The sequence below is a fragment of the Equus przewalskii genome, chromosome 19 (assembly GCF_037783145.1).
Source record: "Equus przewalskii isolate Varuska chromosome 19, EquPr2, whole genome shotgun sequence".
Taxonomy (NCBI): Eukaryota; Metazoa; Chordata; class Mammalia; order Perissodactyla; family Equidae; genus Equus; species Equus przewalskii.
In genome coordinates this window covers 51966366-51992522 of record NC_091849.1, presented here as the reverse complement: position 1 = coordinate 51992522, position 26157 = coordinate 51966366, and the positions used below count along the sequence as shown (strand labels likewise).

The window sequence follows — 26157 nt, the reverse complement described above, 5'->3', positions numbered from 1 at the left end:
TATAACAGCAATCTGTCATGAACTGGGGAGTGCGATCAACTCAACCTTTTATACCCAAGATCAACAACTGAATAAATAAATGAATGGACAAATGATTGACTAAATGGCTTGCTCTTAGAATCTGATTATCCGGATTTGAATTCTGCCTCTACCATTTATTAGTTTGTTTTAACCTTTTGGACCCTGTCCTCACAAACATAAAATATGAATAGTAATATACCTACCTCACAGGCTCATTGTGAAAGTTAAATTAAATTCATGCGAAGCACCAGGTGTGGTGCCTGGCACATGATGAGAGCACAATAAATACTAGGGATTATTATTAATAATCTAAAGTGATACCTCAACACAACTTAGCAGGTTGATGGAGAAGTAGTCTTCACAGGGGGAGGAGAGATGAGCCGAGAGCTGTACTAGGGCTCTGCTGCTCTTCACACACTAATGAGGAGTTGATGAGACCTTTATATTTCCTGGGCCAACTGATGACTGACAATGAAGCGTTCCAAAATGGCGGGTGGAGAATGAAGGAGGCCAGTTGCTCTTCTGTAGGAAACTCTCCCTGATTAGCCCTGGGCAGAAGGATGGGTTGACGACGAAGTGGTCTGAGGGAACTGTGGTTCAGACAGATCTGGCTCCAACGGGAACATGAGCTGTGTTCAAGGGGTAAGTAAAGCAGCCATTACTCAGCCTCCTCTGCTACCAGAAATTCACTGTCCAGAATTGCGTGGCTTCTTCCTTAGGGTGTGTTGTCCAGGGCTTCCCAGCTGGACAGACGGCTATAAAAAGGAAACCACTTCGAGAAGCCGAGGCCAGACTACTGGGGATGACAACTGGGAAAGAAACTAAACATGCCCGATATTGTGGGCCGATATTGGGTGTGTTGGAGGGTGGGCTCCCAGGATTGTCATCACAGTGTGGGTTTGCGCTGTGGTCTTTGCTGCTCCCAAAATTATGAGTACCAACTGACTCTGAAATAGCCTTCACAAGAATCTTGTGGTGATGGACAAGAGAGACAGTGATGTCAGACATTCCAGCAACACGATCCCTGGGCTGCCTCTGTACATAGTCTGTCCCGGCAGCACAGAACCCCAATCAAACAGGAAAACAGCGTGTGTGATGTGAAATACCAACTTTCTCATGTTAGAAATCTGCCCAACGAACCCCTGCATCTTAGCATCCCCTGCAAGCAGGCAGGGACTCATTTGTAAAAGTTGTTCTTTTTTTTAGCACGTAAAAGAAATGAGGCAAAGGGGTGATAAAACCTGATTCAGTTAAGTAATGTATGCATTAAATAAAACTGGTGTTGAAAAACAGTCACAACCATTCTTCTATTTACCCATGATTCTTCTTTATTTGGCTGCTAAATATAAGGGCACGTTAGGATTGCTGTCAGCTTAATAGAAGGCATTAGAAGGCTCTAACAGTGGTGCGAGAAGCCATAGTTAACCTCTCCTATGCTGGGTGTTAGTAGACTACTGCGATCTTAGATGCCCGCAGAAAACTTTTTTTAGTTCCGCTGCTGCACTGCAGTTCATAAAAGAAACACGAAGGCAGAAAAAAATAAAAGTTAGACCTAGCAAGTGATTAGCACCGGCATTCCAAAAAACTTCAGCATAGCCCGTGTTTTCAGCTTCTGCTCCAACTTCATTGCTGCAAAATAAGAGAAAATAGTAGTCAGGTTGATGGAGATAAATAAATTTTTTAAAATATGTCCCAATCTTTATACATTAATATTTGGGCATAGTATCTCATAAAAAAACAGTTGATAGTAGGAAATTTTTGTTTATTTTTCCCTCAGTAGCTGTTTTCTTATTAGACAATTAATGGCATAAAGAGACAAACAGCTGTACCTTCACATCAGACTCTGATGTCTTGAGAGCTCAGCAGAGTGGTTCTGGCCTCCTGCATGGGGCTATGGTAGCCTTAAGGAGTAGCATTGCCATATCCCACCCACAACCCCACACCTTTCAATTGCTTGCCTTCCTTTTCCTTTAGCATAGACTGCATCATTCCCTAAAATGTAATGTCTAAAATGAGGAGGTAAAGTGAACTGGAATTAGACTAAGTCCCAGCTTTTGCAGAACAGAACATTACAAAAGATAGAGACAGTAGGGGCCAGCCCGGTGGTGTAGTGGTTAAGTTTGTGCACTGCGCTTTAGCGGCCCAGCATTCACAGGTTCGGATCTCAGGTACGGGCCTGCATGCCACTTATCAAGCCCTGCTGTGGCAGCAGGTAGCATCCCACATACAAAATGGAGGAAGATTGGCACAGATGTTAGCTCAGGGCCAATCTTCATCACCAAAAAAAGAAAAGAGAGAGAGAAACAGTAAATGAACATCTTGCCTTTTTTCATATATTGATTCAATTTGCTTTAAAACATTTCTATGTGCTAGTGGAGTGATTCCAATAATTTCTTTATCCATCAATCTCCAAGTGTTCCTATTTGATAGTGTTAGACTATCTAGAACAGATAAGATCAACTTAACTGAGTGGAGATGGTATTAGCAGATTATACAAATCAAGAAAGAAAGTATAAAAGGAAGCATCAGAGATGAGGGCAGAAGAGAAATTTAGTTCGAAAACGTTACTCTGATAGAAGGTGATAGAATGACACCAATGGAAGGAAGTGACCACAACTTTATCTTTCCAGGTGCCAACTCAAGGCTGTCAATGGAACATTCCAAAATGGCTGGTGGAGAATAAAAGAGGACAGTTGCTCTTCTGTAGGCAACTCTGCCTACTTTGTCCTGGGCGGGGTCACAGGGTGAAGAGGGAGCGGTCAGAGAGCTGTGGCTTATAGCCGGCTCCAAGGGGAACACGAGATACGTGCAAGGGGGCCGTGAAGCACACAGGAAACCTGAGTATGGCATGGCGGAGCAGCTAAGCAGGATTGTGAAACACGGATACATTCTGCATCATTTAGGAAAAAATGCATTTGTTAGACTAGAAGGAGGAGGTATAGAAAAAGCTATGAAAACAACGGGGTAGCTCCATTATGCACTGACTTGTTCGGGCCACAGAAAAATCAACAGTAATGAAATAAGCGAGCAGGAGCTTTCATCATCTGGAATGCTCTGGAGCTTTAGAACGAAGGGAGGAAATGACTAAATTACATCTCCTCCTTTTCTTTCTAACAAATAAAAACCACCATTTATTTCATTTTCCCCAAAGCACCAACATTTGGTAGCTAATATCACAAGAGCTTTAAAGAGATCGTCATCATTTGGCTAACACTTATGAAGTGCTATGTATTTTATATGCTAAGCACTTCACATGCATTAATGCAAATCTTCACCATAATCCTTTGACCTCCTTTTACAGAACGAAATTGAGGCTCAGAAAGATTAAGTATCATGCCCAAGCCTACAGTGTTTGAAATAAAACCCTAGTTTGTTCGATGTTTCCTATTTATTTTTGTTGTTCATGTCGTCACTAGTTTGTTTTAGCTGTACTAAAACATATATTGTGTCTGGCTTGTAAATGGTAAATGCTCTGTCACGGGAAGAGTTTAAACAGAAGATATATAAGGATATACTTGTAGACAGGATTATAACATTAAGTAAAATATCGGACTAAATGCCTTCTAAATTCTCTTTCAAATATAAGATTTTATAACCCTATAAATAATTAAATCAGATTAGAGAGGAATAGGTAGTTAAACCTCTGACACCAGGCTGACAAACTCAGGGCTACTGCTCAGTTCTTCCGAATCCACCAGCAGATCACAGCAATGCTGGGCACCACAAGTCAGCAGCTGGTTTGAAATGATGCATTATGCTATGACGGGTAGAATCATGACTTTAGACACTTTGTGAAGTTTTTGCTTCCCTCTGCCAATCTCAATATAGGTAAAGAGCTAAGTAACAGGAAAAGCAAAGGTCAACATTTAAAAAAAGATGAAGATCATTAATAAAATAAATAAATAAACCCCTATTTTCAGATTACACCCTGGTAGTTAAGGTTCAGTATTTTATTATATTGCCAGGTTGATGGGGATTTTTAGGCTGCTTAATTTTAAAACAGTTTATGATGAGGATTTTTAGGCTGGTTACTTTTAAAACTACAGATGAGATTCAGGCTCCAAGGAGTGGAATTTGTTTGCCCCTTTGTTGGGAAACATTTACATTTCTAAGGGAAACCTCTATCTGTGAAGATGCCTCCCTCTCTGTGCCAGGAAGGGGGGGGATGGTCTTATCTCTAGAGGCTCTTGGTCAATGCCAGAGGCAAGAACTTAAGTTGGTTACTGTCTGGCAACCTCATGTAACTGACCCTCCCCCCCACAAATCCTCCTTTGTCTTTAGCCGAGGATAAAATTCAAGCGGTGACTTCTGCCATTTACTCAATCCGGTTTGATTCTTATCTACCATTTTAACTTTTTTACATATTCTTTGTCTTGTAAAGAGATAACTCACATACCTATGCCTTAAATTTAGTCCTAACCCTCAACTCGGGGCAGCAGCAGCAGGAGCTCTGACTGCCCGTGGGTCCTGTCCCCACGCACCAGCTCTGCCTGCCCATGGGTCCTGTCCCCATGCCAGCGGGGGCAGCAGCAGCAGCTCTGCCTGCCCATGGGCTCTGTCCCCATACCAGCGGGGGCAGCAGAAGCTCTGACTGCCCATGGGTCCTGTCCCCATGCTATTCCACACTATTTTCTAAATAAAAGAGCACTACTGCCAGATCTTGAGAGTCTAAGAAATCTTTCTTTCGACTCCTCGGCTCACCGACCCCGCATCAAGGTGAACAACACACTTACTTTGGATGTAAGAAAATATAAATAAGAAAGAACTTAAGACATTTAGAAAATTGTAATTCTGAAGAGGGTCAAATTCCAAATTTTTTTTTTTTATTTAGAGTTAACTTTGGGTAATAAGTGATTCAGTGTTGTGAAACTTTAAGCCAATGTTACAGAAAGCATTTTTCTTTAAAGAATGTGCTGTGTAAATTGATTTTTCATTCCTATTTAATACAAAACCATCTATGCATACTCTTCTCTGTCAAATGAAAGCAAAATGATCTACATATGTGTGCTTGTAAATATGAAGTCAGATTTCATGTATCCAGAATAAAAAAGCCATTTCCAGAATTTGTATGTCTTAATATTAATGGCTGCATATTCATTTTTTTCTGAAAGTTCTTAAATAAATTGTGGACATTTACATAACTTCTACCTTTGGTATAAAAACATAAGATCTAGTATCAGAATTTACCATTCATAATCCAGAAGCTATAAAACATTCAGTAATTAAGGTCCTATGAAGGTATTGTGATAGATAGTGTAGGGAAGCAAAATTTGCCACCCCAAAATGTGTCTCTTTGACTTGAGGATTAAGGCTGATTATTTTTAAGAAACAAAAGACTTAGGAAGAAACTTCAACCTCCCCTCTAACTGCCTAAAAAGAATTTAGATAGAGGACCTGTTCCGGGAAGGAGATATCGCTATAGAGAACTACAGTATAATATGAACCAGGTGTGGTAGACGAGGAGGAACCTAGCAAGGCCCCTTTGATCAAAGACCTTTCTGTGTCCCACTATCTCTAGATGGCCTGGCAAACGTTTGTTGACCAAACATTAACTCTTTTCTTCTTTCTGTAAATTGCCTCCTTTCCCTTTGAAGTCCCAGACTCCTGCTCCCTTCTCCATAGCCCAGAATGGCATATAGACCTCATTTTGCCTGACTGTCTTTGGAATCTTCATACTTATGTGAATTCCTCATGCACATATATTAAATTTAATCTTCTACTGTCAATCTGCCGTTTGTTATTTTAATTATTCAACTAGCGATAAGAACCAAGAAAGGAAGAGGGGAATTTTCTCTCCCCGATGATAGAAAATGCAGGTATATTGGATTCTAGAGAGCACAACACTGAATCTGGGATCAAAAACATTTAATGTCTGGATGACCTAAGCTCCAAATAGTTATTAATCCTGAGCTTTTTTGTTTATCTTGAAAAACTAGCACACAGAGGAATGTTAGTTCTTCTGGTTCCTGACTTTTGCTCAGCTTTACCATGACTGACCACAATACAAAACCCAACATTAATCTATCACGGTGACTCTGGAGAGATCCCCAAATTGCCAAACCCCACCTCTCCTACAACATATTCAACTGAGTTCCTAGAAAAGAAAAACAAGTGAGACACATTTCTGTTTATTGGCTATTTTAGAGTAAGACTTTCTCAGATTTTGGTTCTGTCCCTTGTCAATCAGGTATAAGGACAAAGAGAGATTAAAAATAAGAGGCTTAATTCTCATTGTGGAAAACAAGGGAAGAGATTTCCTTCCTTGGCTCTTAGAGCAGTTACCTTAGAAAGCTTGTCATTGTACGTACATTCTCCTCTCTTTGAAATGTATGTAAGTTCTTTCGAAAACTAAACAGGCATTTTGTCAGCTTTAAGACCCAGGAAAGTCTTTCTCAAGGACTTGAGAACCCTCTGCTTTGAATGTCAACATGCAAGTGAGATAGCACCCCTATCTCCTGGTTTCTGAGGGAGGGTAAAAGCCTAACTTTAGCTGATACCTAGCTCCAAGTTGTAAAACCACCTCTTGTCATAAAGATATGAAGAGTTTATTTTTCCTTTGTGTAAAGCCAATTAACTAACATGGATGGCCATCTCAATTACCAGGTAATTTAGGATGAACTATGTGTAATAAATTTTAAGCCCTCTTACTTGAAGAGGAATTGAATTACTATTTATCTTGAGAACATGTATACGAAGGATTGTATCTGCTTGGCTGCATGAAGGGTGAGATTTCTTCCTGTCTTTGCAATCTCTTAGTGACTGTCTGTGATGCATTTCACATTCTGGTTCAGTGCTTATTCAATAATAAAATTATTTTCTTTCTCTGCTACCTTTATGAAGAGGACTTCCGGGTTGGCAGAAAGATCTTTTTAAAATTACATTTCCCCAATACAAGCTGAGGACTTACAACACAAGAAAGTCACTGTGATGGGGTCCACTGCTGCCAAATCTGGTGGTAGAATGTCCTTCCCTTTATTATTTTCTTGTCTACCTGGATGCCTGGGTAAGGTGGCTATCCATTCAATGTTTATATTAGGTGTCTTTATAAGACAAATTTACCCTGGCCCTCTAGACAGTTGTTATCAAAGCACATGAGTCTTCTTTTAATCAGCAGTTAATAATATCAAGATTCCAAGTTCTTGCCTGAGATTACAACCTTGAACTCTGCAATCCAAGATTTATCAAAGCTTGGTTTTGAGAAATAAATGTTTATCAGAAATTGCCAGAAGGGAATAGAGTAGGCCCATTCCTCTTGATAATTTCATTTTTACCCTTGAGTCAAACCAGAAAATGAGAGTGGCTTCCATGGACAAGTCACTTATTTTCTCTTTTTTATGTTCTCATCTGGAGAGTAAAGATAAAGGAATGAGACGCTTGTCCCATAAGATTAGAATTGTAGACGTCAATGGAGGTTCAGGAATTCAAAATAACATGAACACAAAAAGCTTATACAGCTCAGCAACAAATCAGTCACAGCCACCTTGCTAGCAGAATTATCTTGCCAACCCTTAAATGTTTATCAAAGTCTGCAAAGAGAGGGAAGAAGACAGGAGGAGAATTTGCCTCTAACAAATAGAAATGGCAAGCAATAGGATATATTGGAGTACATGAGGAAGCCATTTGGTGTAAACCTAATTCAGCCTGACTTTGTTTTTCCCAAAGGGCCTGACATGGACATTGAGCATGCACTGTATATCTTCTTTAAACATTTACTACAGCAAGAACAAATGCCCTTAAGATAAAGGTGCAACTTCCCCCCACATTGGCATTTCCTTAAGGATAAGCATCTTTCCTTAGGCTAGGAACTGACTGCTATGCTCACCTTTGACCACCCAGCTCACTTGTGACCACCCAGCTCAAGACAACAGACCTGCCACCCTGCTGTGTTCACCGAGACAGCAGACATACCTGCTGTGTCCATCAATCGCTGTGCCAACAGAGCAGTCTCGTGACTATTGTAAAAGGGACATTTCAGCCATATGTGAAACATCCTCTTTGGGGGTATGCAACCACTCTGTCCACCCCACTTCTTTGGTGCCCTTCCTTCCTTCAGGAAGAAAGGCCCCGGGCCATGGTCCTCACATTTTAGCTCAGAATAAACTCACCCAAATTTTCACTTATAGATTGATTATGGATTATTTTCGTTGACACCTCGTATGTGTTTTATGGATAGCTAGTGAATGATTAGCTCCCAAGGTGTGTTAATAACAAGTGGATCTGAAAGGTCAGAATCAAATGCATCTAATCACGTTTTTAAATCAATTGACCCTGTTAAAAAAAAAGAACGAGGGCCTCCTGTAGCAGGTGCTATGAAGAGTGGCAGGTCTGATTCTATCTCATTGCCCAGTATGACTTTTACGAGTAAGGCTGTAGAAAGAGAAATGGGTTATAGAGCAGTTGTGGATCAGAGTTGCTGAATTCACGAGACTTGATGAATACCAGCAAAAATAATTGTTGCTATTATAATTTAATTTATTCTAAGTAATTCTACTCAGAAATCATTTATTTCAGGCAGGGAGTTCGTAGATGGTGTTCTATAACCACCGACTTAGAGATTAAGGCATTGGTGTGAACAATTGAAATCTATGAAAGTGAACTTCTTTGAAAATTGATCAGCCAGCTGACCGCAATGGTCAAATCAATTATGTAGGGATCTCATCTGCTTTTGTAAGGGTTCATCAATGGCCAAGTATTGTTTTTGAAGTGCCATATAAAATGTTAAATAAAACATTCTTTGGAACATACTAGGCCCCAGACTTAGCTTGCGCCAAAATAGGCCCAGCCCTAGCCTAATTATTTTCCAAACCTTGTGTGGAATATCAAAGGAAACAGAAGCAAAGTGTTAGATTTTACTAAGGAAATTACACTGAATCTCAACACAGAACAGATCTCTCAAAACTACTCTCCCCAGGTTAAAGCACGTGTTAAACCTCTATGACATTAGAGAGGAAGAGGGGACCCAAATTTTTATTAATTGAAAGCCTTCCCGGAAACAAAATTTTTTATGGTTCTTCTGCTTTTACTTTCAAATTTTTGTTTCCAAGATTAAATAATTGGTTTGACTGGCTTTCCTAGACTGCCAGTGAAGAAGCCAGAATTTGAGAATCTCAACTTTTGTTGCACATTTGAATCACCTGGGGAGAATTTAAAACACGCCCTTGCCTTTGCCACCTCCAGAGATTCTTGGTTTAATGTGCCTGGAGTGGAACCCTGCTAGTGGGGCTTTGAAAAAGGCCCAGGAGATTCTAATGTTCAGCCAGAGTTGAGAACTGCTGAACTAGATGATAGTGGAATTGTTTTGAGTTAGTTCTTTTTAAATGTGCTTCATAAATCATATGACATAAAAACAATGAGCAAATTGAATCAGATAAATCTGAGGTCTGTTTGCTATTAAACGAGTTACTGAGCTAATTTTAAAAACCAGTATCCACAAATAGCGTGATTGAATACAAGCAACAGGAGTCTGGTAGTCAGACAGACAGACTGTTGTCTTTAGGAAATGAGAGCAAAATCAAGGGGGAAATTCTGAGACCCGATCGAGGGTTCTTCCATAGCCCTTTATCTGCACTGAGTTGGTAACTGGAATGCTTTTTTCCCTAAGCCACGTGGTCATAATTCTGGAAAATAAGACCAGAATTGCTTTACAAAAAGATAGTTTTCTCAGTTAGTGCTTTGCAGGTAAATAAATAATAAAGGGTTTGGGGAAAATACATGGGTCAATATTATGGTCTGACCACATAACATAAGAAATTCTAAAAAGTTGTTAAATTGCTCCAAAATGTGCCAATGTTACTAAGAAGTAAAATACAGCACACTGGAAGCATAAAATGACCTTTTGCTTAATTATTTACACTTCTTTTAATATTAACGGTAACTCGCTGTTTCTCACAACTGTTAAACTTCGAACTTTAGTTTCTTCTCTTCTTTTTAAAGATTGGCACCTGAGCTAACAACTGTTGCCAATCTTTGTTTTTGTGCTTTATCTCCCCAAATCTCCCCCATACCTAGTTGTATATCCTAGTCCTAGGTCCTTCTAGTTGTGGCACGTGGGATGCCACCTCAACGTGGCCTGACGAGCAGTGCCATGTCTGCACACAGGATGTTAACCAGCAAAACCCTGGGCCACCACAGCGGAGCACGTGAACTTAACCACTAGGCCACGGGGCCAGCCCCGAACTTTAGTTTCTTTTACAGTGATTTTCACATATTCCAAACAAGAGGTTGAATCATTTTTTGGCAATCTTACCCACTAGCTTTATTTTAAGTTTTGTCTCTAGGGTTGTGATAATTGGTACCCAAAAAATGAAAATACTACAATACTCCATCTACCCTGTTCTTTCTAGTAACACAGTCTTTCATGTTACCTAACTTTCAAATGTTCTGGATTCAGCATTTATTATCTGAACTGGATGCTTTTGCTATTTAAATAACCAATTGATTTTCTATCATTGTGCAGGAACATTCTTATTGTGCAGATATAGCCTGTACGAATTTGAACCAAAATTATTGTTTGAAAGAAAGACAGCATTTGATTATTTTTCTACATTTATCTGAAATACGCAAAATTTATTCAACCATTCTCCTATTTTGGGACATATACATTTGTCCAATTTTTGACTGTTACACAATTTGCCACCATCACACTGAAAAGACTAGCAATTTGACAGAGTTAACATCCTTAATATATAAAGGGAGTTTCCAACTCAATAAGAAAAAATATTACCATACCAGTAGATAAATGTATAATGTAACACAAAGCAAAATAGACAAAAGTAACAGAAAAATATAGAATTTTTTAAATGCAAATAAAAAGGAAAGATAATTTCCCCTTTTAAATTGCAAATATTTTAAAATATGATTTTAAAGAGAGGAAGGTTGAGATCGTGTAGATAGAGCTCTAGATAAAGAGAGAGAGCTGGATAGAGTATAGTAGAGAGGTTAGGAGGATGGACTCCAGGCTGTCAGATCTGGATTTGATTCCTGATTGTGTGGACACTTCCCAGCCATTTGGCTTTAGGCATTATACTGATTTCCCCCAGCCTCAGTTTCCTCATCTGTAAAATGGGAATGATAATAGTACTTAACTTACAATGTTTTGTGAAGATTAAGTAAAATAATGCATGTAAAGGGCATAGCACTTTTTAACATATAAGAAGATTTCACTAAACTGGCAATTATAATACTTCTCAATACTGGCAAGTGTACATGGAAACAGGGATTAGAACAGGCTCCTGGTAGGGTGAATTGCTACAATTTTTCAGGAATGCAGTTTAGCTATGTGCATCAAAAGTCTTCCATACGTCCATACTCATTGAACCAATAATCCTATTTTTAAAAAATCAGACATGTGGTCAAGGATATAAATCACACTTATTCAGAACACACGTTTATATGATAATGACTAATGTTATAGCAGAGAGGCACATTGGTCTTATGTGATAGAAGTTTTAAAATTTGCAGAAGTAGGGATGTCAGTTTATGAAAAGTATATCATATGCCTTAAATTATGGGAAATACACTTTTGGGAAAAATTCAGATATTATTTGGAATTTTATTATTCCTGGTTCTCTTTTGTACTCTGCTTGTTTTTTCTAAACTTGGAGGCCGTGAAATTGAACATGTCTCACTTGTGAGGGCATATGAAATGAATGTATTGAGCTCACTTACTCCCTCCTTAAAGATAAGTCCTTTAAAAATCACTTTTTTCTCATATTTACCACTTTGAGGAGGTAGAAGAGAAAACGTTCAATTATTCTCGCTCTTGATTAACAAAAATTACAAATTTCGTTACAAAACTTTTTCTTTGCCTGTTTGGTATAGTATTCATAAAAATGAAATGTTTTTTTCAAATTTATTTTTTATCTGTTAGCTCAAAATGTGAAAATGGCTAAACACTTGCATGCAATTCAGGGGCTACTTCTCAGCTGGTGTACTTTTGCCTACTTGCTGCCTGCCAAATGCAAGATTCACTTGGGGGGGCAGCTCAGTGAGCTAAGCAGGCATCCTTCAATGAGCTGAAACTGAGATACCATGAGACACTGGGGCCTCTGACTCAGAAGACCCACCATACGTATTACGGGACATCTTTTGACCCTCTGGAGAAAGAAGACAACAGTGGTTTCACATATGAATCCAAAGAGAAAATCACAAAGACAGACACGAGATAGAAGGAGTTGGTTTGTAATCAAGGTGTTAGGCACATGGGGCCCTCTAGTACCCCCTTCCACCTTGAGAAGCAGTGAGAATTTACTTCTTTAACTATCAGTTGCTTCTGAAGAACACAAGGGGCCAGTTAGTTCTCTCTTTTAAAAAAAAGTATGATTTTATTAATTTTTTTAAAAGATTAATTGGTTTAATTCTACAACCTAATATCACCCGGAAATGGATAACTAGATCTCCGATTACCTCTTTGGAATCAAGAATTTCGTGTTCAGGAATAGCCACCATTGGATGACTCAGCTTCACAGAAAAGATGCCCAGGTTATGGTCAGGAGGAGAAGTGAGGAGAAATAAATGTTTAAATTTCATTTAAATAGACAGACAGTGACAATAAGAATATTATTGCTGATCACCATACATTCTACCAAGTGTAAACGTCAAGACTTGATTGCTATTAAAAACAAAGGAAGATACTCTTAACATCGAAAAACATTTTGGCAGATGGTGAACACTTTGAGCGTAAGACCATATCTTATTTATCTCTGTCCCACTTAGACTCTGACAGTGCTTGCCACATAGCATAGACAGTTATGAAATGTTTCTTGAGTGAATGGATTGTTAAAACACACTGATACCATAGAGAGGAAACGAAGTTATATTTATGTTTCAACTCTCCCAATAGGCCTCAAATTGAAAAGCTTCAAAGGAGAAGAGACAGATCATGCAGAGAGCCACAGTAGATGCAGAGGGATCTGTAGATAGTAAATGTTTACTTGGAATGTAAAGCATTGTGCATTACTGTAAACATTAATGATCTCACTACACAGGGACTTATAAACATTGCGGTCTTACCAGATGATGTTATTATAACGTAGTTTACAACACAGTGACACTAACAGAAGGCAGGCTGTTTTGCTTATCCAAGAATTTTTATTACTGCCTGGGTCTTCTGAGCACTACACACACACTTAAACCTGTTGAACTAGAAGAAAGTCATAGACATGCAAGAAAAAGAGACGGATAGACAGCATAAGGGACATACACACACACAAAGAAGGGAAGAGCAATCATTCGTAGTAAATCTGTTTACCCCTTATTTTTACCATCTCTACTCACACCAACTTTAGGGTAACCATGGTACCTGATTTGCCAGGAATATTCCTAATTCTGCTATTGATCTAGGCAAATCAGGGCTAGGGAAATGATTGGTTCCCTTTCACGCTCCAAGGGTCCTGATTTGGTCAATAAATCAATGCAACAGTGACTACCTTCTAATCCTGCAGGGCAATTCAGAGGATCCCAGAAATTCAGCCTTGGCCCTTGGAGGAGCCAACACTGGCTGCTGGGGAGGCCAAGGCGGTCCTGCCTCACATTTCCTCAGGCTTCCCTCTGTTCCAGCGGATTTTCAAGAATGGAGTCTGCTTTTATTTAAAGCCATAGCTTCACTGAATCCTGGCCATTACATTCTGTCCCCAAGTCTGAAATCTTCTGGGTATCATAACAGAAGAGACCATTGCTTAAAATAGAAGCATGATCTGGCCTGAGAGCCAACAGGAGATCTAAACGGCATTCCAGAAATCAGCTGAAAGCGCTTCCTTTCTCCTGTTCGTCAGGGTCTCCTGAGATGCTAAGTGTGGCTGAGAACTGGACCCTATGTACTGCATCAAATCTCAGACCCAAGTAATTGGTCTTGGAGACAGCAGAATCATTAGCATACCTAGGCTAAGAGGTGTGGTAATTACATGAATCATCAGAGTTTATACAATGTCAAATTTCCATTCTCCTAGTCTCCTAAAATAGAATAGAATAAATATCTTGAAATTTGAAAATGTTGGAACACACCTAATAAAATAACCAACTGACACTGGAAAAACAATTGAGTAATCATGGAATGTCTACTTTTACATTCCATTCTTTCTTTCCAATATAGGTATCTCTTCATTTAAATCCATTTTATTTTAATCTTGAATTCAAAAACTATGTATTAATTATCCTAGTCAACAAGAGAGAACAGAAAATGATGGATAATAATTCATTGGTAATCCCAAAATCATTTATATTTGGCTTTGGAATGCTTTCTCCTATTTATGATTTTTTGTCACAATAGATTTGCCTTTTTGTTATCTTCAAGCTGACCAAAAAAATAAAATAAAATACGATATTAATATCTTGTGAAGGTTAATGTATTTAGTCATAATAGTGTATTATGTGCTCACATGATAAATTTATTATACGTATTTGTTGTTTAGTTTTCACAACAACCTAATGAGGAGAGCACTATTATCCTGTTTCACAGATGAGGAAACTAAAGCATGGAGAGGCAGAATAACTTAGTCAAGATCCAGAACTAGTAAGTGGCAGAGCCATGATTGGAATCCAGGGTGATAGTCTCCAAAGCCTGTGCTTTCAAAGCAAGTATGAAGTGGTAACATGCCCCTGGAACGTGCTCAAGAGAGGGGAGAGGGGGAGACAGGCCAAGGGAGTAGTGTGTGCCATTCTGCAAAAGGAAAAGCTCCATACTAGAGGCAAGAGTGTCCCATTCAGAGACCAGAAGCAGTTCAGGAGTTGCTGGTGCAGCTACGAATGGCCATGCAGGAGACAATACAGTGGTGCTTCTACGTCAGATGAGAAGTCTGGGCTTCATTCTCGAGGCAGTGAGAAGCCACGGAAGGATGCTAAACAAGAATGGGGCACGTGATCAGATTTTCATTTCAAAAAAGTCACTGTGGCTGATTCACAAAATATAGATGGAGGTGGGGGGATTGGAAGATATTCAAGTAATCAGAGAGAGAGAGAATAAAGAAGAAGTTTTAAATTAAAGCACTGCCTCAGAGAACAGGATAGACTCAAGTTTTCCTGCGTGACTCTAGGTACCCCCTACTCTCTAGGATGAGTGAAGAAGCATCAAGCAGACATTTTATTGATTACAAAAGAAAATATGGGAAATGTTTGAGAGAAATAAAGTTGATATCTCTGCTGAATGCCAAGATTTTGTAATGCATAAGGGCTAGAGATGTTAAGTGGGGAGGACAGTAAAGCATGGGATGAAAATTCTCTCACAGTCAGAATGGAAAGAATAAAACTAAAACATCACCATAAATTCTACATAGATGAATGGCTTGCTCTTCAAAGAGTAGGTGACTACAGAGGGACAGAGAGAGTCCTCCAAGTCTGCTTACTTGGTGGTAAGTGTTCTGGAGAACAAATTACTATTTTGTCTCAAAAAAAAAGAACGAAAAGTTACTAATTTTATCATCAGAACATTATTCAACATAGAAGGATCAGTGAAATGAAATCTCAGATGAAATGAGACAAAACCTGCTTTTATGCTGGATGGAGACCAGGCCCAGATATTGTGGAACAGACTAATTAGACCTTTGCTCACTCACCACTGTGGGAGAATCAACAAGTGGTAGTGGAATAAAACGTTCAGCTGATTTTTATTACACTCTTGATCACAGCTGCCACCAAAATAATATAAAGCTTTGGAAAGTGTTTGTTACCAGTGTGGGGCTTTCTCATAAATGTCACCGCTTCTCCAGAGGTAACACAAACTTCTCTAACAAAGACAGATAAAATGCCCTCAATCCAACTGGAGAAATGAGAACCATATGACCAGAAAAAAAAGAAAACATGCAAAATGCGGTTAAATCACTTAAGTCTTTAATCTACCTGAGAAATGAATTCAAAGCTCTAGGTTTGTGAAACAGCTCTGCCTCCGACATGAAGTTGAAGTAGGTTTTCTTGTCTGCCAGAAATCGTGAAGCCGAGGAAGTGTTGCAAGAAGTGCTAACATTTGAAAATCACCGAGAGTGCTACACGTGCTTTGCAGAACTCACTGATTTGGGATTGCTTCTCTGCTGAAGCGCATCCTCTTGTAAAGCTTCTTTGTTGCATTTGTCTTCAGTAAACTGTGCCTTCTCCTTCTGTCTCCCCACCTAGATTTGTGAACTACTCAAGTGAGAGTGTAACCTTCTTAAGAACACCTCTCAAAAATAGATGTGACAAATTACTGTAGCGATAGCTACAGAAAATGCTGTGTTTCATAAGTGTTATGTCGTCATTATGAGATTGGAAGCCATTGGAAGTCATGTGGATTATATGTTATTCCTCTTTAGGTCTCCTGCACCTGGCACAGGGCTCACTCAGCACAAGGCAGACACTAAATGAGAAGTGAATGAATAAATTAATGAAAGAAGGAATGAATGAAAGGGTTAGAAAAAAGAGGATTTTCTGACTTGCAAACTTAAAGAAGTCTGTATTCATGAAGAATTAGGAAGTGTTTACTGCATTCCTGAAAGGCTCCTCATTTATATGAAACTTTGCAAACCAGACACCTTTGAACCAGAACTGTCACACACGTGTGTTCTGTTTGACCTTCATGATGCTTCTGCTTTAAGAAGAATTGAATTTAGGTGTCACAGTGTTTGAGTCCACAGATTGCTCTTGTAGGCTGATGTTTCTTTCTCTTGAACTGCTCAAAGGTCTTGCAACAGCAGGCCTGCGATCACCCTGATCTGCAGAGCGGCCTGCCCTTTTAGATGAACCCAATGATCTCCATGTCAACACAGCCCCCGTCACTCCTACCAAGAGGAGACCACGGGTCAGAGGTCACCTATTATCATGCTTATATATCTGGCTTACTTCATTCATTTAGGGGATCTGCTTGGCCAAACAAAACATTTGAGTTTTTAATCCCTGATTTCCAGCATATCCCAGTGCCCAGGAAGCACCTGGGGTAAATTTTGGACTCTGACACAGTAGGTCCAGAGAGGGGCCTGAGAGTCTGCATTTCTAAGGGGATCTCAGCAGAGGCCAAGGCTACTACAGGTTGAGTAGTGAGGCCATAGCCAACGTTTTTATGAACTGATGGAATTGTTTTTCAAATATTTATCTATTCACAACTGAAATGAACTATAATCAAAATGTCTTAATAAAACAAGTCATACTCCAGTTGTATAATTAAATAATTTATCACAGATCTTTTTTATTAAGTACCTGCTAGTATGTCAGGCACTTTGCTAAATGTTAGAGAGATAATAGCAAACAGGCAGACATTGTCCCTGCCCTTGGAGACCACCATGCAGTGGGAGAGACAGACATTAATCACATAATCAGGAATATAGAGAAACAAACACAAAATAATGTGTTCTGAAGGCAAAGTTCAGAGGGCTGTCAGGATTCATAACAGACAAATCTGACCTAGTCTAGAAGGATGAAGAAATCTCTTCCCAAGAGGCTGAAATCTAAAGGATACGTCTCCTGATATTGATAAGGGTTATGGAGAGTGCATATGGGGTCAGTAACTGAAAAGAAATTACTCAGTTAGGCTGAGTCGAAGAAGGGAGAAAATTCAGAGTGGACGGGCAAAATGAATGAGAATGTCAGGAACTGAGGCTAGAGAATTACTGCGCAGGCCTTTTGCGTGCATCAACTCCACTTTGGAAGCAAAGGAGTAAGCCCTCGAAAATGCTTATTAAATGAATAAAGGCTGTTAACTGAGTTTGTCTCATTTCCCCCAAAGTCTGCAAGCTGTGGGAGAATAGGGCCCATCACATCCTAGCAACTGTGCACCAAACACTAGTTAACTGGTGATATTGCTCAAGATCCTATGCCTTGGAACACAACACGGGCAATGCTGAGTCTTTCTTTAACGAGAGCGGATCATGGCAGGAGCTATGAGGAAAAAGCTGCGTTCAGTGACAGTCAGAAACACGCTCCTCCTATTCATATGTCTTAAAGATTTCATCTGCATTAGCCTGAAATACTTTTAAAAATTACAGAACATCAGTGGCTTAACCATTTATTTTTTAAATTTAAAGGTGCGACCTCTATTTTTGGTGATGCCCAAAGGTTTACAAATTTGTCTATACCACTAACTCCCTGCATGACCTGGGGGAAGTCCCTTTGTCTCTGGGCCTCCATTTCCTCATCTTTAAAATCTGGGCCCTAGCTAGATGAGTTCCAGTTCCTCTTCCACTTGGATAATTCAATGAGTCTGCGATACATACGCAAAAATCTGTTGCTTGATAAATGATGCCATCCAGAAAAAAAAAGTCCTTTCTTTCTGGAATCTCCACCACTGAGCCACAGCTGAGGTAGTAGTTATGCCTGTCGCTGGCAATGGTACAAATGAACTCCATACAATCTTACCTGGGATCCTTAATACGAGTTCTCAGCTGTGCCACTTGCTCTTTGCATGAACTTTTATAAACACTACTAAGTTCCACAACATTCCTTTGTGTATTCCCTGAGTATTATCATATGTTCAGCTGGAATTTACATGCTAATTGGTTTATGAACCCACAGAAAACTCACTGTTAAGTGCTGGTCACTAATATCTTTATACTGGTGTCTAAGTACCAGGAAGCCTAACACCAGTAAGAAAACAGGAATTTTTAGCTCTGATCCCTGTAACAAGTCTTTTGCAATGTAGCTGAAAATTCCCAAATTACCCTATTTTTATTTTGGCCTTTCCTCTTCCATCTCAGGAGGCACAGACCTGGGAATTCGAATGCTCTCCTCCAAAGACCGCTTTCTAAAAGACAACACAAGGGAAATTTTTTCCATCCACTATATGTTCAGCCTGTTTTGAAAACAAATACCACATCCCTGTGTTCACCCACATTTTTCATCTAGAGTTGCTTCTTTCTCAACTAGAAAACCACTTCCCTAGGGGGATTAACTACACCATTCATTTTTTTCACTGCACAGCTCCCAGGTTTAATGAAAATGGAGCCAAATCTATATTCCACACCATTCTAGGACTCAAAATAAATTCTGGAAACGGAAATTGGAATTGACAAGGAAGCTATTTGTTGTTCTCTTTCTTACCTCTATCCTTCAAGGGCACAATTAGTTGCTTAGTACTACAGGCGAAACATCATTTTCAATTGTTTTCAATATCATACTAACTCTAGCACAATCATAAACCAAATGTCTCTTTCTTCACAAAAGATAATGTTGGTGGAATTTTTTTTCTCCCCCATTCTTTCTCCTTTATAGAATATAAGGGGTATTAGCCATTTTATCTTAATGTAACATATAATAGAAAATAAAGAGCTCTGTATTAAGACTCTCAACCTCATAAATATTTTTTGACTCCTGCCCCTCCTTAGTCCCATCCCAGTTGTTCCTAATTTGCAACCAGTTATCCCAACTTCAAGAAACCTATCCCAGAACTCAGGACTGTGTCAACAGATGTCAACTGATGTACCAGAAAAATGTGGAAAAGTGTTTCTTACAAGGAACAGGCATGATTGTGATGGGGTCAATCTGTGTGTCTCCCCCCGTACTCCAGGGACCCCTTACCAGATCCCACTCTACTCTCTCCTAACACTACACCCCAAGCAGCATCTTTGAGGATGTGAGGAGAGGAAGTTGAAGAGGAAGAGGATGTGTGAATGGTTGGTAGGCAGATGAGCTGAGGACCGTATGTCTACAGGTAACTGGAGGGCTGCCTCCTGTATGGTGCCTGCCATCCCACCTCCCTGGAGTTGGACCCTATTCCTCCAACTCCACATCTTCCTATGCATTGTTTCAAACTATATTCAGGAATGATGTAAGTGCTTCCTGACACTCTTACCACGTCTGTTACACACATTTAAACTTTCAGTACACCCACTACTCCCTGCCCCACCCCTCCAACAATGTCGTCCTGCCAGGCACTGCAACTTGGTCTTAGATTGCAGCAATTCCTGGGGGATTCTGACAGCCTTGCTTTCTTGAGTCTTGTCACAGTCTAAGATCTCCCCTCTGGAGAATCTGTCTTCTTTTACTCCCTGCTATGTTCCTGCTAGAACCACATGCTAGCAGCCATGGTAGTACTTTATTCAAACTTCAAACCATAAAATAGGTAAGGTATTTACTGATTCCTAAGAAGCCCATGGAAAACTCTATGTTTAGTTATAGTAGTAGATTTCAGCCATTCCAAAGAGTGAGATCTTTTGAAAATTAAGATAAAATACTACCATCTTTGTCTAAGATTTTTATCACCTACAATTTGATAAACTGTTAAAATGTCATTCAAATGTGAAGGCATGAAATATACTCTCAGGTATACAAGGCCTCAGAATATTTGCCAAATAAAGACCCACCTTTAAAAAAACTTTCTTGGATCAAGGACTCAAATAAGAAGAGAAATAAATACAGGAGGATGAGCAAGAAATATAGGAAGGAAGGGTATTAAAAACACCCTGCGTAAGAATGTCTTTGCCAAAAAAAAAGAGAGAGAAGCCATGACAGACCATGGAAAAGAAAGAGAGAAATTATAACCATAACATGCCAGAAATAAAAATCTAGAATTTGATGATATCAACATGTTGGGTGGTAATGGAAGGGGCCAAATGGACTTGTCTTACTCAGAGAAGATGTAAACATTGATAGGAGTATATAAACATGAATGTGAGCCCTAAGTTAAGGTCAATCATAACAACAGAAAGAATTTTAAACTAGTAAATTAAAATGAGGTCTCTTGGATGGAAAACTGGAAAGAAGAGAGAAGAAATTACAGTGTTGGAAAATGTAAAATAACATGGCAGAATTAAGGTGATGTAATGAGATACTCTCATACATTGAGAAGTCTCTCAAGATTAAAAAAATCCAGATCAAAGAATATATGGTCAACAAGAGACACACACACACACACGAGAAGACATGTAAAAGTTGAAAATAAAAGGAGCAAAAGATTTTATATGTCTAATACAAACCAACAGTAAAACTGGAATATCAATCATTATTTTAAAACGAAATTTAAGAAAAATGTATAAAGCACAAAAATAGACATTATATACTGGTAAAACAAAAATCAATGAACACGAAGATAAGACCATCATAATCATTTATTCCTAATGATACAGTCTCAAAGTACTAGGATTTTCCAGTGGTTGACCTCTAATACTTTGAGAGTAAGGAGTAGCCTTATATTTCATTCAAATGCCTCAATAGAGCTAAGAGCAAATGCCCAATGAGAGCTAAATAGATATTTTTAAACAAACCTGAGGAAGGGTCTAAGCCCACAGTCAAATCTTTCTTCCGTAAAAGATTTCTATTTGAGTCACAGAACTTATGAACATACGGCTGATTGAGGGCAAATGGGTATCATTATTTGATGGCTGTAAATGAAGTATCTGCCCTGTATTCAATCAGTTACACAGGGGTAAACAACAAATTTAGCAATCTGAAAGAATTTTATGTTCATATTTTAATGAAAGGAGTAAAACAGTGGTCACATTAGGCAAGATGAAGCAATATAGGAAAATTTTGCCCTGAAGTTTCAACATAAGAGACTTCTTGACTATGTAAATATCACATGGTACATATGGCTTTTGTTGCACAGAGTGAGTAAAATGTTAACTAAATTAAAGCAATGAACAAACAATTAGGTTGAACTCTGTGAAAGCGATAATTTTGTAGGTCCAGAAACATTGAATAATGGCAATTTCATGTGGATCAACCTCAGATAAAAGACATTTTCAAAAAAGCAATGGCATTCAAAGAATGTTAGACAAGCAACTGTGACCAAAGCAAATATATATAGATATATATTTTAAAGACTCCATTTGCAAAGATAAATGCCTCCACCAGGGTTTTCTTATATTTCAGGGCCCACAGGTCCCTCCTTCTACAGACCATTGCCAGCAGCTGAGAAAAGCATCCTAATGCTGAGTTACTTGACCCTGTCCCCACACCATAGCCCACAGCCAGTGACAGACTGATAAGAGATATCCAACTGTCAGATCCTTTGCCTCAAGGATGGATAATTTATGCTCCAGAGCCCTCTCCCTCTGAATTAGGCCAAGGCTGGCCCTTACCTGAGATCACATAGGCTCCACTCTTTGCCCTCCCCAATTTGGATTCCCTCCCTCCCTCACAGGATGTTTTTCTGAAGAGCATTCCCTCAATAAAGCACAAACATCTGAACCCTTGTCTCAGGCTCTGCTTCTAAGGAACCTGATCTAAGATATCATGCAATGAGGAAGGGGCAGCTGGCAGCTGAGTGCTGTGAAATACAAGGAGCTCATTTTTCTTTAGTGCCTCCATCTGAACAAGGTGCAAACTGATGGCAGTTTATTTTTCTATGCCTAGAGAACACAAGCACAGTCAATAAATTCTAAGGGGCCAGTGTGTTATTTTATAAGAGTTTTAAAAATCATCTTTCTCCAAGTATACTTTTCCTCACTAAAAATGCCATCCAGCCTGCCTCCTCCTGCATATCTCTTTCAAATTAGCAAATTCTTAATTTTTAAAATGACTTTATTAAAAGTGTTCCAAGGAGAAATTTCAGCTAGATGACAACACATGAGCTCAGGGACAGATAATAGAAAAAACGGATTGTTCTCAGTTTCCTGGAAGAAATTTAAAAGTCAACTGTTTTGTGATTAAATTAAGTGCATTTTAAGAATGATGACTGCCAATTAGATAAACTGAAATGCCTGGTTTCAAATGCCAGCATGTCATTAAGGCATCTACTGTGTCGAAATGTTCTTTTTGCCCCCTAGTGGAGAACCCAACTAAAGATGATTGATATTTCATTTTTCAGAAGTGCTTCTCTTAAAATACCAGCTCACTGGCATTCATTTTTTTAATTTTAAAAGTCGAATTAATTTGCATTTATCTATTTTGAACAGAATGTTCTCTATGAACATATTATACAAATTTATCCATTTTGAAAACGCTTCGACATAAGCAAACAGCACTCATGTTTTGGTTTCCTCAAAAATCTCAAAACATTAAAAACCAACTTTGAGTTTATAAAGCTTTTTCTCTATTCCACCCACCTCAAAGGTTTTCTCTTCTACAGCAACTTAATAGTGATCTAATTCCCATGAATTCCAAAAGATGTCAGAAAAGTTTTAGCATGGAGAGCAAGGCAGTTTATCTCTGTGATGATAGAAAATAAATTACCTTGGCTTATTCACGCGGAAGGAGTTCTAATCATGTAGACAGAACACAAACAGACATTATCAATGAGGAGGATTACAGGAAGTTTCGCCTCCAAAATTCAAGATGACTTTTTTCAGTAAGTGTGGCTGCCTCAGTGATGTTTGGCAGAGTATTGAATGCGTAGTGGTTGTCTTAGCCACTAACCTTCGGACCCGTGGCTACCAAAAGAAGACTGAGCCAGAAAATGAAATGTGAAAAGCATTGTGGGGTTCGTGATAAACCCAGGCTCTGCCAATACCTCATGCTGCGCCCTTGACTGTGTCACTTGGCATCTGTAGCCTCCAGTTTCTTCATCTGTAGATTGAAGGAAGTCGGCCTCGGTGGTTAGTTCCAGTCCTGAGGTATGTGGTGCCATCCTTTGAGCAGATGGAAGCCTATGATTCCAGGGGTGGTGTTGGAGAAGGTGGTGATGCTGTTTCACTGACAGATTTTTTTTTGGTAGTGGCAAGTCTATTAAAAATTAATCAATTACTAGCTTTTAAGCTAGTTCTGTGGAATCTTGCACAAATTTGCCTCAGTTTCTTGATATGTAAAATAAAGGGGATAAAATCTACTTTATGATTGCTTTGAAATTTAAATAGAACACTGTCTGTAAGGTAAGTGACATCTTGTCTGCTTTTTCTACATATTAATTTCTCTCAGAAAATTTCAGTGACCCCTCAACTCACCCCCTGCCTTCTTCTCACAAACTCAGAAAACCCAATACACCCAGGGATGCAGAAGCTGTCTGGCAGTCTTACTTCTTGCTAATTTCATACTATAGTTCCTAATTTTGGTTGCTTCTTCAATCCCCTGGCCTTGCTTTCATTTTCTCCAGCTTGCCGCCTTCGTTTTCTTTCCTGCCTTGAAAACTTCCCCAGCATTGTTCCCTCTAACTGGAATGCCCAGCGTGACCCCAACCTTTGTTTCTTTCCAGATTTCAGATGAGACATCATTTCCTCATTAAGTCTTTACTTATTCATCAGACAAATCAGGACCTCTATTATATGCACTCATAACTACTTGACTGTCATCTGTGTGGCAGTTGTGACAACTGTCATTAAGCAATACATTTTTTTGCTTATTTGTTTAATTTCTGTCTTTCCCAAATAGAGAATCAGTACCTGGCCAAGGCCCCTCGTGTTTCTGTCTACTCATTTTCCAGTGCATGGCCAGCTTTACAAATAAGGCATAGTCAATAAATATTTGTGAAATGAATAAAGAATTGTGCTTTGTCAACTTCCAGACTCCAGGATTCCTAGACTTCATGTTCGAATAAAAAAGTAGCAGAGTCTATGCTCTTTGTTATTGTTAGGGAATGAGGCTATTAGTTAGACAAGGTTTTTGTAACCTTGGACCAAATCACTTGACTTAGTTCTCATTTTCTCCTTTTGAAGTTATGTACAACTGTAAACTGCTTATCTCAAAGGGCTGTTGCTTTATTCTTGAAATATATTTATAACAGATTTTCTATATCTTTAGATCTAAATATTTACAGCTTACATTAGAGAAACAAATTTTTATTTCAAAGCCCCCTCAGCCTCTGAACCAGTAGGTGAAGATTTGAATTGCTTTAGATTTTCGCTTCTCCAGCTAAGTCACAATCTGTTTTAACCTCTGTTGACTGATCTCTGTTAAAACATCAGAAGAAACCTCAGAAAAGAAATCTCCTTCCAGAAGAGCTACTAAAAAATTTAACCCATGTTGGAAAAACGCCTATAACATTAATATTTAAATTCATTTATTGGATTTCTGTAGAGTCACGGAGTCAGTCCTCTGAGTAGCTATGCAATGATAATGTCAGTTGAGATACTCTCAATTATGGTAAAAATATAAACTTTAAAATGGATTAAATTTGAAAATAAACAAGTAGGAGAAAAAAAAGAAAGTGAACAAGAAACGTCAACAATTATAGGGTGAAATATCCAAAATGTTTAAAGAAAGGATGCTCATGACCTAGGAAGCAGGCTAAAGCCAGTTGACGGCAAGACCTGTCCCTCCTACTCATCCTGGATGTAAAAGTTTCCTTCTTTTCTTCTGTTTTCCTGCCTCATTCACACAGCACCATTCTACCCTGAAATCTCATCAGTGCTACCAAAATCGGTGTGCCAACCCCCTAACACTCTATGATATGAAAACAAAGACAATAGGGCCCAACGAGATGACTGTCTATTGCAACTGTTGTTGATTGTTCCCTCCTATTCCCTAAACTGTGTATTTCTCCTTCATAATAGATTTTGCTGCATAGGTTACCTCGCTATTCTGATAGATGACTCACCCTTGGCTTCTTATAAGTGGAGTGATTTTTTTTACATAGAAAAGACAAATAATGGATGGAATTGGACTGAAAACATCTCCATTTCGTTCACTGTTCTCTTACTTTTTCATCATAGACAAGTTATATTCCCTCTTTATTCTTAATATACAATCTCAAGAGCAGCTACTTGGAAAAGAAGCTAATAAAAACTGATCAGTAAATATTCTGCAGACATACCATAAAGATAAGATACATTTCAAGTAAAATGCTTCATCTTTCTTAGCAAAAACATAATTCTAATATAATAGATTGCTATATTTAAAAAAATTTTTTATGGTAAAGGCACTTTAATCTCTTAAAAAGTAAATCATAAGAAAGTACATGACAGCAGCCATGGTACTTTTTTAAAAGAAATGACTTTTAATAATTGGAGTAGTACACTGGAAAAAAATATGTAACTTCTGATTCAATAAGTCCATGAATACTGTATGCATACACACTCAGCTCAACTGTAAATGTTACAAGCACATGGGGACAATTTCAATTAAGAACTCAATCTAACATTTTATAACTTACTCGAATAAAAAAAATCTTATGACCTAAGGTAATATATATACTATTTCAGAGCTGTGTTTCCTTTTACTTTTTTTACTTTTGTGACAAAAAAAAAAATCAATCGTAATCAAGCACTTATAAATATGTCAGTATAAACAGTTTTACTTTGTAAAGTTATTTTTCATAACGAATTTCATTTTTCTTGCTAAACCATTAGAGAATTTAAAAAGCAAAAAAGGAAA

The 26157-nt window shown here is 38.6% G+C and overlaps 1 protein-coding gene across 50 annotated transcripts in view; it reads right to left on the bottom strand.

The window, feature by feature from the left end:
- Positions 1 to 1326: 1326 nt before the first annotated feature.
- The window catches only part of MLIP (muscular LMNA interacting protein), a 232125-nt gene continuing 207294 nt past the window's right edge, over positions 1327 to 26157 (bottom strand). For 34 of the 50 annotated variants that reach the window (XM_070586268.1, XM_070586292.1, XM_070586274.1 and 31 more), the window contains 2 exons: positions 12427 to 12480; positions 1327 to 1650 (listed from right to left, as the gene is read on the bottom strand). In XM_070586268.1, coding sequence (XP_070442369.1) covers positions 1645 to 1650; positions 12427 to 12480 — 60 coding nt within the window. In that variant the 3' untranslated portion in view covers positions 1327 to 1644. The remainder of the gene's footprint in view (positions 1651 to 12426; positions 12481 to 26157) is intronic. The other 16 variants (XM_070586275.1, XM_070586249.1, XM_070586261.1 and 13 more) reach the window with 1 other exon arrangement.